The 12,500-nt window shown below is 46.9% G+C and overlaps 1 protein-coding gene across 1 annotated transcript in view; it reads left to right on the top strand.

The window, feature by feature from the left end:
• Positions 1 to 12,500, top strand: part of LOC122102753 (neuroligin-4, X-linked-like) — a 49,454-nt gene that overhangs the window by 17,909 nt on the left and 19,045 nt on the right. The window contains exons 2-3 of the mRNA XM_042673468.1: positions 464 to 616; positions 7,907 to 8,092. Coding sequence (XP_042529402.1) covers positions 464 to 616; positions 7,907 to 8,092 — 339 coding nt within the window. The remainder of the gene's footprint in view (positions 1 to 463; positions 617 to 7,906; positions 8,093 to 12,500) is intronic.

Raw genomic sequence — 12,500 nt, 5'->3', positions numbered from 1 at the left:
GACATCGTTATTGTTACTGTTATTGTTATGGATGTTGTTATTGTTATTGTTGTTGATGTTGTTGTTGATATTGTTACTGTTGTTGTTGATGTTGATGTTGTTATTGTTATTATTACAGTGGATGTTGTTACTGTTACTGTTATTGTTATTGATGTTGATGTTATTGTAATTGATGTTGATGTTACTATTACTGTTATTGATGTTGTTGATGTTGTTACTATTACTGTTACTGTTATTGTTATTGTTGTTGTTTTTCTTATTGCAATGGACAGCGTTACTATTACTGTTACTGTTACTGTTATTGTTATTGATGTTGTTATTGTTGTTGATGTTATTGTTGATGTTATTGTTGTTGTTTTTGTTTTTGCAATGGACGGCGTTACTGTTACTGTGATTGTTGTTGATATTGTTGCTCCTTTGCTGACCCCCCGTCTTCTCTCCCCCCCCCCCCCCCCCCCCGCAGACATCCACGAGCCGGGCGCGCGCAGGCCGGTCATGGTGTACATCCACGGCGGCTCCTACATGGAGGGGACGGGGAACATGATCGACGGGAGCGTGCTGGCCAGCTACGGCAACGTCATCGTCATCACCCTCAACTACCGCCTGGGCATCCTGGGTGAGGACGGACGGACGGGGGGGGGGGGGGGCGGACGGACGGACAAGGACAGGGACGGACGGACAAGGACAGGGACGGACAGACAAGGACAGACGGACAATGAGACAGACGGACAAGGACAGATGGACAAGGACAGGGATGGACGGGCGGACAAGGGGACAGACAGACACGGAGACAGACGGACAAGGACAGACGGACAAGGACAGATGGACAAGGACAGGGATGGACGGGCGGACAAGGGGACAGACAGACAGGGACAGACGGACAAGGACACGGACAGACGGACACGGGCAAGGACAGACAGACAAGGAGACAGACGGACAAGGACAGACGGACAATGAGACAGACGGACAAGGACAGATGGACAAGGACAGGGACGGACGGGCGGACAAGGGGACAGACAGACACGGAGACAGACGGACAAGGACAGACGGACAAAGACAGACGGACCAGGACAGGGACAGATGGACAGGGACAGACGGACAATGAGACAGACGGACAAGGACAGATGGACAAGGACAGGGATGGACGGGCGGACAAGGGGACAGACAGACAGGGACAGACGGACAAGGACACGGACAGACGGACACGGGCAAGGACAGACAGACAAGGAGACAGACGGACAAGGACAGACGGACAAAGACGGACAAGGACAGGGGCGGACGGACAAGGACAGACAGACAATGAGACAGACGGACAAGGACAGATGGACAAGGACAGGGATGGACGGGCGGACAAGGGGACAGACAGACACGGACGGACAGACAAGGACACGGACAGACGGACACGGGCAAGGACAGACAGACAAGGAGACAGACGGACAAGGACAGACGGACAAAGACAGACGGACAAGGACAGATGGACAAGGACAGGGACGGACGGGCGGACAAGGGGACAGACAGGCGGACACGGGCAAGGACAGACGGACAGGGACAGACGGACAATGGGACAGACGGACAAGGACAGATGGACAAGGACAGGGATGGACGGGCGGACAAGGGGACAGACAGACACGGAGACAGACGGACAAGGACAGACGGACAAAGACAGACGGACCAGGACAGGGACAGATGGACAGGGACAGACGGACAATGAGACAGACGGACAAGGACAGATGGACAAGGACAGGGATGGACGGGCGGACAAGGGGACAGACAGACACGGACGGACGGACAAGGACACGGACAGACGGACACGGGCAAGGACAGACGGACAAGGAGACAGACGGACAAGGACAGATGGACAAAGACGGACAAGGACAGGGGCGGACGGACAAGGACAGACGGACAAGGACAGGGACGGACGGGCGGACAAGGGGACAGACAGACATGGACAGATGGACAAGGACAGGGATGGACGGACAAGGACAGACGGACAAGGACAGGGATGGACGGACAGGGACAGGGATGGACGGACGGACACGGACAGAGAGACACACACAGACAGACAGACACAGACAGGCAGGGACAGACGAACGTGGACAGGGATGGACGGACGGACACGGGCAAGGACAGACGGACAAGGACAGACGGACAAGGACAGGGATGGACAGACAGACACGGACGGACGGACACGGACAGACGGTCATGGACAGACGGACACGGGCAAGGACAGACGGACAAGGACAGGGATGGACAGACAGACACAGACAGACAGACAGACACAGACAGACATGGACAGAGAGACGGACATAGATACAGACAGAAAGACACGGACAGAGAGACGGGCAGACGGACAGACATGGACAGACACACAGACGGACAGATGGACACAAACAGGGATAGACGGACAGACAGATGGACACAGACACAGACAGAAAGACCGACAGACAGATGGACATGGACAGAGAGACAAAGACAGAGATAGACGGACAGACAGACACAGACCGACTCGGACAGACAGACAGACAAGGACACAGACATACGGACATAGCGGACACGGACAGGGATAGACAGACGGACAAGGAGACAGATGGACATGGACAGACAGACAAACACAGAGATGGACAGACAGACACAGACACGGACAGAGAAATGGACAGACGGACAGACATGGACAGACACAAAGACACAGACAGACACAGGCAGGGACATAGACAGACAGACAAGGAGACAGACGGATGGACATGGACAGACAGACAAACAGAGATAGATGGACAGACCCACAGAGACAGACAGACAGACAGATATGGATAGACACAGACATGGACAGACAGATGGATAAAGACACAGACAGACAGACACGGACACCCAGACACGGACAGATGGACCTAGACCGAGAAAGACAGACAGACCCACAGACACGGACAGACAAATGGCCCGACGGGTCAACAGAGACACAGACGGACAGACAGACCAGGACAAACAGACGGGGGGGGGGTGGGAGGCGGGACGACAGGATGGACAGACGGGTGCAGACAGATTCACGGACCCGGACAGACAGACAGACAGACAGACTGACGGACAGGTGGACAGATCAACACGCCGCAGACGGACGGACACGTCGATGGACAGACGGACACAGGGGCAGACCACGCCAACAACAGCGACGGCAGTAACTGTAACGCCAGCGGTCGCAGCCACAGTAGCAACCGTGACAGCAAGAATACGAACAGCAACAATACTACTCGTAGTAACAGTAGTAACAATAGCAATACTAGTAATAGCCATGGTGGTCACGTTAGTAATAGCCACGAGAGTAACAATAGCGACAGGAGTAACAATAAGAGTAATAATAGTAACAGCAGCAGTACTAATAGTAATAGCAATAATAGCAATAGTAACAATACTACTAGTAGTAACAGTAGTAACAATAGCAATAATAGGAATAGCCATGGTAGTCACATTAGTAATAGCAGTAAGAGTAACAATAGCAAGAGGAGTAACAATAACAGTAGTAACAATAGTAATAGCAGCAGTACTAATAGCAATAACAATAGTAATAGCAATAATAGCAATAGGAAAGGTAGCAATAGTAACAATACTACTCGTAGTAACAGTAGTAACAATAGCAATACTAGTAATAGCCATGGTAGTCACGTTAGTAATAGCCACGAGAGTAACAATAGCAAGAGGAGTAACAATAACAGTAATAACAATAGTAACAATAGTAATAGCAGCAGTACTAATAGCAATAACAATGGTAAGAGTAGCAATAATAGCAATGGGAAAGGTAGCAATAGTAGTAATACTACTAGTAGTAACAGTAGTAATAATAGCGATGGTAGTAATAGTAACAGCAGCAGTACTAATAGTACTAACAATAGTCATGATAGTAATCACAGCAAAAATAGCAACAGGAAAGGCCGTAATAGTAACAAGACTACTTGTAGTAACAGTAGTAACAATAGCAATAACAGCAATACTAGTAATAGCCATGGTAGTCACGTTAGTAATAGAAGTGAGAGTAACAATACCAAGAGGAGTAACAATAACAGTAATAACAATAGTAACAATAGTAATAACAGCAGTACTAATAGTAATGACAATAGTAATAGCAATAATAGCAATAGGAAAGGTAGCAATAGTAACAATACTACTAGTAGTAACAGTAGTAAGAACTGTAATAATAGCAATAATAGGAATAGCCATGAGAAGAAGAATAGCAAGAGGAGTAAAAATAAGAGTAATAACAGTAGTAATAATAGTAATAGCAGCAGTACTAGTAGCAATAACAATAGTAAGAGTAGCAATAATAGCAATGGGAAAGGTAGCAATAGTAACAATACTACTCGTAGTAACAGTACTAACAATAGCAATAACAGCAATACTAGTAATAGCCATGAGAGTAACAATAGCGACAGGAGTAACAATAAGAGTAATAATAGTAACAGCAGCAGTACTAATAGTAATAGCAATAATAGCAATGGGAAAGGTAGCAATAGTAACAATACTACTAGTAGTAACAGCAGTAACAATAGCAATAACAGCAATAGTAGTAATAGCCATGGTAGTCACGTAAGTAATTGCAGTAAGAGTAACAATAGCAACAATAAGTAATAACAATAGTAGTAATAGTAACAGCAGCAGTACTAATAGTAATGACAATAGTAATAGCAATAATAGCAATGGGAAAGGTAGCAATAGTAACAATACTACTCGTAGTAACAGTAGTAACAATTGTAATAATAGCAATAATAGGAATAGCCATGAGAATAAGAATAGCAAGAGGAGTAACAATAACAGTAATAGCAATAGTAATAATAGTAATAGCAGCAGTACTAATAGCAATAACAATAGTAACAGTAGCAATAATAGCAATGGGAAAGGTCGCAATAGTAATAATACTACTAGTAGTAACAGTAATAATAACAGCGATGGTAGTAATAGTAACAATAATAGGAATGATAGTAATCACAGCAAAAAATAGCAACAGGAAAGGCCGTAATAGTAACAATACTACTCGTAGTAACAGTAGTAACAACAGCAATAACAGCAATAATAGTAATAACAATAGTAATAATAGGAATGACAGCAATCATAGTAATATCAGAAGTAGTAATAGCAGTAATAACAGTAGTAATGACAATGGCCATAAAGCTAATAGTAACAGTCATGAGTAATAATGCTAATAACACTACTAATCATACTAACAATACCAACAATAGCAATACCAGTATTAACAATAGCAAAAATCGTCCTAGCATGAATAGTCATGACAATACTCGTAGCATTAATAGTAATAGCCGTGGTAGTAATAGTCATCGGAGTAATAACAATAGCAACAATGCTAATAGCGATAATGCCAATGAGAGTAATAGCCCTGGCAGTCCTGTGAGGAGCAATAACAGTAAGAACATGAGTAATAATAGTAGTAACAATACTAATAGCAACAACAGCGATAGTATTAGCAATAGCAATAAAGGTGGTAGCATTAATAGTAATGACAGTAGTAGTAATAGCAATAGCAGTAATAGTAATAATAGTAATAGCAACAACAATAATAATAGTAATTAATAGTAATAATAGTAATAGTAATAATAGTAATAATAATAGTAATACTCGTAGCCGTACGAGCTCCAGCAAGAATAGAAGTAATAACAGCACTGATCAGGAGGGTAATTGTTACTATTAATATGACTCTTCCCAGTATTACTATTATTGCTCTTGGGATTAGTACTGGTGTCACTATTATTGTTATTACTCGTGCTATTATTACTCCTCTTTTGATGACTATAACTGTTATTGCTATGATTGGTATTATTACTGTTGTGAGTATTGTTATTATTACTATTGTTACTATTGCTACTATTACTTGTGCTATTATTACTCTGGTATTATTACTGTTGTGAATATTATTATTACTATTGTTACTGTTGCTATTACTTGTGCTATTATTACTCTGGTATTATTAGCTATTATTACTCTGGTATTATTACTGTTGTGAGTATTGTTATTGTTACTGTTGTTACTGTTGTTGCTATTAGTTGTGCTATTATTACTCTTGTGGTCCCTAGAGCTATTATTGCTATTACTACTAGTGTAAAGATAGCAATAGCAACAACAGTAATAGTCATGCCAATAATAGCAAGAGTAATAATAATAGCAATCGTCGCATTAACAGCAAGAGTAACAGCAGTAAAGGAACAATAATAAAAGCGAGAGTAATCATAGCAATAATAGTAATAGTAGCAATAACAGTAATAGTACCTGTAGCAATAATAATGATAGCAATGACGAGAATAGTAATAATAGTAATCATAGCAAGATTAGTAATAGTAATAATGGTAATAGCAACAGTAATAATGGCATTCATAGTAATAGTAGCAGCAATAATACTAGTAGCAATAGCAATAATAGCGTTAATAATAGTAGTAACAGCAATAAAGCAACAATAATAATAAAAGCAAGAGTAGTAACAATAGCAACAACAATAATAGTAATAGTAGCAATAATAGCAATAATAATAGCAATAATGGTAGCAATAATAGCAATAATAGTAGCAATAATAGTAATAGCAATAGTAATAATAGTAGTAACAACAGTAATAGCAATAGTACTAATAGTCACAGCAGCCATAGCAATAGTAGCAAGAGGAATACTAACACCATTAGTTCCCCCAGGCCAGGGTTCAAAGGTGACGCCACCCTCCTGGCCCAGGATCCCATCCTGATATAGAAGGGAAGTGGAACCCAGGAAATGCAGAACAAATCCAGGAAATCAAGGGAAACAACCCAAGAAGATCAGCAGGAAGTGACAGGAAATGAATGTTAAAATGAATGAATGAACTCTTGAACGAATGAGTGAACTCATGAATGAAGGAAACCTTGAATGAATGAATTCTTGAATGAATGAAGTGAAGGAATGAATTCTTGAATCAATGAATAAATGGATCTTTGGAACGAGTGAATTTTCGAATGAATGAATTCTTGAATGAATGAATGACTTCTTGAAGGAATGAATTGGATGAACGAATGAATGAGCAAATGACTTCTTGAAGGAATGAATGAATGAATGGAGTAAATGAATTCTTGAATGAATTTTTGAACGAATGAACGAATGAATTGAATGAATGAATGACTTCTTGAATGAATGAATTGGATGAACTAATGAATGAATGGATGACTTCTTGAAGGAATGAAAGAACTCATGAATGAATGAGTTGTATGAATGAATGAATTCTTGAATGAATGAATGACTTCTTGAAGGAATGAATTGGATGAACTAATGAATGAGCAAATGACTTCATGAATGAATGAATGAATGGAATAAATGAATTCTTGAATGAATTTTTGAACGAATGAATGAATGAATTGAATGAATGAATGACTTCTTGAAGGAATGAATGAACTCATGAATGAATGAGTTGTATGAATGAATGAATTCTTGAATGAATGAATGACTTCTTGAAGGAATGAATTGGATGAACGAATGAATGAGCAAATGACTTCTTGAAGGAATGAATGAATGGAATAAATGAATTCTTGAATGAATTTTTGAACGAATGAATGAATTCTTGAATGAATGAATGACTTCTTGAATGAATGAATTGGATGAACTAATGAATGAATGCATGTCTTCTTGAAGGAATGGATGAACTCATGAATGAATGAGTTGTATGAATGAATGAATTCTTGAATGAATGAATGAATGACTTCTTGAAGGAATGAATTGGATGAACGAATGAATGAGCAAATGACTTCTTGAAGGAATGAATGAATGAACGGAATAAATGAATTCTTGAACGAACGAATGAATTTTTCCGTGAACGAATGAATTATGGAATGCATGGGTTTTGGAACGAATGAATGACATGTTGAACGAGTGAATGACCCCGCTCTCCCCCCCCCAGGCTTCCTCAGCACCGGGGACCAGGCCGCGAAGGGCAACTACGGTCTCCTGGACCAGATCCAGGCGCTGCGCTGGGTGGAGGAGAACGTGGGCGCCTTCGGCGGGGACCCCAAGCGCGTCACCATCTTCGGCTCCGGGGCGGGCGCCTCGTGCGTCAGCCTGCTCACGCTCTCGCACTACTCGGAAGGTACGCCCACTTCCGCCTCATTGCCGCCTGACTTCCGGTTGGAGAGCCGTTCTCGGACCCACTTCCGGTCTCGGGACCGTGATTCATGCCACTTCCGCCATACTTCCGGGTCACTTCCGCCTCATTTCCGCCTGACTTCCGGTTGGAGAGCCGTTCTCGGACCCACTTCCGGTCTCGGGACCGTGATTCATGCCACTTCCGCCATACTTCCGGGTCACTTCCGCCTCATTTCCGCCTGACTTCCGGTTGGAGAGCCGTTCTCTGACCCACTTCCGGTCTCGGGACCGTGATTCATGCCACTTCCGCCATACTTTCGGGTCACTTCCGCCTCATTTCCGCCTGACTTCCGGTTGGAGAGCCGTTCTCGGACCCACTTCCGGTCTCGGGACCGTGATTCACGCCACTTCCGCCATACTTCCGGGTCACTTCCGCCTCATTTCCGGTTACTTCCGCCCCATTTCCTGCTCCAGAACGTTTACACTTCCTCCTGAGTCGCCCAGGAACCGTCTTTACCTCACTTCCGGGTCACTTCCTCCTTACTTCCGGGTCACTTCCTCCCTGTTTTCTCTTCCAGAACCATGCTGCGTGCCATTTCCCCTCCCAGCACCTTTCTCTCAGCCACTTCCGGGTCATTTCCGCCTTACTTCCGGGTTTTCCGGTCACTTCCGCCTTCCTTCCGGGTCCCTTCCGCCTCTGACCGTTATTCTCTCCCTCTTCCGGCTCATTTTCGCCCCATTTCCGGGTTTTCCAGTCACTTCCGGGTCACTTCCGCCTTACTTCCGAGTCACTTCCGGGTCCCTTCCTCCTCTGACCGTTATTCTCTCCCATTTCCGCCTCATTTCCTGGTTTTCCAGTCACTTCCGGGTCACTTCCGCCTTACTTCCGAGTCACTTCCGGGTCCCTTCCTCCTCTGACCGTTATTCTCTGCCTCTTCCGGCTCGTTTCCGCCTTACTTCCGGGTCACTTCCGCCTTCATTCCGGGTCACTTCCTCCCTATTTCCTGTTCCAGAACCTCTCTGCGTGCCATTTCCCCTCCCTGGACCCTTATTTCCCTCACTTCCGGGTCACTTCCGCCTTACTTCCGGGTCACTTCCGGCTTCCTTTCGTGTCACTTCCTCCCTATTTCCTGTTCCAGAACCTCTCTGCGTGCCATTTCCCCTCCCAGGACCCTTTTTGCCCTCATTTCGGGTCACTTCCGACTTACTTCCGGGTCACTTCCGACTTACTTCCGGGTCACTTCCTCCCTATTTCCTGTTCCAGAACCTCTCTGCGTGCCATTTCCCCTCCCAGGACCCTTTTTTCCCTCATTCCCGGGTCATTTCCGCCTTACTTCCGGGTCACTTCCGCCTTCATTCCGGGTCACTTCCTCCCTATTTCCTGTTCCAGAACCTCTCTGCGTGCCCTTTCCCCTCCCAGGACCCTTTTTTCCCTCATTCCCGGGTCATTTCCGCCTTACTTCCGGGTCACTTCCGCCTTCATTCCGGGTCACTTCCTCCCTATTTCCTGTTCCAGAACCTCTCTGCGTGCCATTTCCCCTCCCAGGACCCTTTTTTCCCTCATTTCGGGTCATTTCCGCCTTACTTCCGGGTCACTTCCGACTTCCTTACGTGTCACTTCCTCCCAATTTCCTGTTCCAGAACCTCTCTGCGTGCCATTTCCCCTCCCAGGACCCTTTTTTCCCTCACTTCCGGGTCATTTCACCTTACTTCCGGGTCCCTTCCGACTTACTTCCGGGTCACTTCCTCCCTATTTCCTGTTCCAGAACCTCTCTGCGTGCCATTTCCCCTCCCAGGACCCTTTTTTCCCTCACTTCCGGGTCATTTCCGCCTTACTTCCAGGTCCCTTCCGCCTTCCTTCCGGGTCCCTTCCGCCTCTGACCGTTATTCTCTCCGTCTTCCGGGTCATTTCCGCCTTACTTCCTGTTACTTCCGGGTTACTTCCTCCCTATTGCCTGTTCCAGAATCTCTGTGTGCCATTTCCCCTCCCTGGACCCTTTTTTCCCTCACTTCCGGGTCACTTCCTCCCTACTTCCGGGTCACTTCCGCCTCTGATCGTTATTCTCTGCGTCTTCGGGCTCGTTTCCGCCTTACTTCCGGGTCACTTCCGCCTTCATTCCGGGTCACTTCCTCCCTCTTTCCTGTTCCAGAACCTCTCTGCGTGCCATTTCCCCTCCCAGGACCCTTTTTTCCCTCATTCCCGGGTCTTTTCCGCCTTACTTCCGGGTCACTTCCGCCTTACTTCCGGGTCCCTTCCTCCGTATTTCCTGTTCCAGAACCTCTCTGCGTGCCATTTCCCCTCCCAGGACCCTTTTTGCCCTCATTTCGGGTCACTTCCGACTTACTTCCGGGTCACTTCCGACTTACTTCCGGGTCACTTCCTCCCTATTTCCTGTTCCAGAACCTCTCTGCGTGCCATTTCCCCTCCCAGGACCCTTTTTTCCCTCATTCCCGGGTCATTTCCGCCTTACTTCCGGGTCACTTCCGACTTACTTCCGGGTCACTTCCTCCCTATTTCCTGTTCCAGAACCTCTCTGCGTGCCATTTCCCCTCCCAGGACCCTTTTTTCCCTCATTTCGGGTCATTTCCGCCTTACTTCCGGGTCACTTCCGACTTCCTTTCGTGTCACTTCCTCCCTATTTCCTGTTCCAGAACCTCTCTGCGTGCCATTTCCCCTCCCAGGACCCTTTTTTCCCTCACTTCCGGGTCATTTCGCCTTACTTCCGGGTCCCTTCCGACTTACTTCCGGGTCACTTCCTCCCTATTTCCTGTTCCAGAACCTCTCTGCGTGCCATTTCCCCTCCCAGGACCCTTTTTTCCCTCACTTCCGGGTCATTTCCGCCTTACTTCCAGGTCCCTTCCGCCTTCCTTCCGGGTCCCTTCCGCCTCTGACCGTTATTCTCTCCGTCTTCCGGGTCATTTCCGCCTTACTTCCTGTTACTTCCGGGTTACTTCCTCCCTATTGCCTGTTCCAGAATCTCTGTGTGCCATTTCCCCTCCCTGGACCCTTTTTTCCCTCACTTCCGGGTCACTTCCTCCCTACTTCCGGGTCACTTCCGCCTCTGATCGTTATTCTCTGCGTCTTCGGGCTCGTTTCCGCCTTACTTCCGGGTCACTTCCGCCTTCATTCCGGGTCACTTCCTCCCTCTTTCCTGTTCCAGAACCTCTCTGCGTGCCATTTCCCCTCCCAGGACCCTTTTTTCCCTCATTCCCGGGTCTTTTCCGCCTTACTTCCGGGTCACTTCCGCCTTACTTCCGGGTCCCTTCCTCCGTATTTCCTGTTCCAGAACCTCTCTGCGTGCCATTTCCCCTCCCAGGACCCTTTTTGCCCTCATTTCGGGTCACTTCCGACTTACTTCCGGGTCACTTCCGCCTTCCTTCCGGGTCACTTCCTCCGTATTTCCTGTTCCAGAACCTCTCTGCGTGCCATTTCCCCTCCCAGGACCCTTTTTTCCCTCATTTCGGGTCGTTTCCGCCTTACTTCCGGGTCCCTTCCGACTTACTTCCGGGTCACTTCCTCCCTATTTCCTGTTCCAGAACCTCTCTGCGTGCCATTTCCCCTCCCAGGACCCTTTTTTCCCTCGTTCCCGGGTCTTTTCCGCCTTACTTCCGGGTCACTTCCGCCTTCCTTCCGGGTCACTTCCTCCGTATTTCCTGTTCCAGAACCTCTCTGCGTGCCATTTCCCCTCCCAGGACCCTTTTTTCCCTCATTCCCGGGTCTTTTCCGCCTTACTTCCGGGTCCCTTCCGACTTACTTCCGGGTCACTTCCTCCGTATTTCCTGTTCCAGAACCTCTCTGCGTGCCATTTCCACTCCCAGGACCCTTTTTTCCCTCATTCCCGGGTCTTTTCCGCCTTACTTCCGGGTCCCTTCCTCCTTACTTCCGGGTCACTTCCTCCCTATTTCCTGTTCCAGCACCTCTCTGCGTGCCATTTCCACTCCCAGGACCCTTTTTTCCCTCATTCCCGGATCTTTTCCGCCTTACTTCCGGGTCCCTTCCGACTTCCTTTCGTGTCACTTCCTCCCTATTTCCTGTTCCAGAACCTCTCTGCGTGCCATTTCCCCTCCCAGGACCCTTTTTTCCCTCATTCCCGGGTCTTTTCCGCCTTACTTCCGGGTCCCTTCCGACTTACTTCCGGGTCACTTCCTCCCTATTTCCTGTTCCAGAACCTCTCTGCGTGCCATTTCCACTCCCAGGACCCTTTTTTCCCTCATTCCCGGGTCTTTTCCGCCTTACTTCCGGGTCACTTCCGACTTACTTCCGGGTCCCTTCCTCCCTATTTCCTGTTCCAGAACCTCTCTGCGTGCCATTTCCCCTCCCAGGACCCTTTTCCCCCTCATTCCCGGATCTTTTCCGCCTTACTTCCGGGTCACTTCCGCCTTAATTCCGGGTCACTTCCTCCCTATTTCCT

The sequence above is a fragment of the Dipodomys spectabilis genome, unplaced genomic scaffold, assembly GCF_019054845.1.
Source record: "Dipodomys spectabilis isolate Male_0828 unplaced genomic scaffold, ASM1905484v1 ptg000860l, whole genome shotgun sequence".
NCBI lineage: Eukaryota > Metazoa > Chordata > Mammalia > Rodentia > Heteromyidae > Dipodomys > Dipodomys spectabilis.
This window is presented reverse-complemented; position numbering and strand designations above follow the sequence as displayed.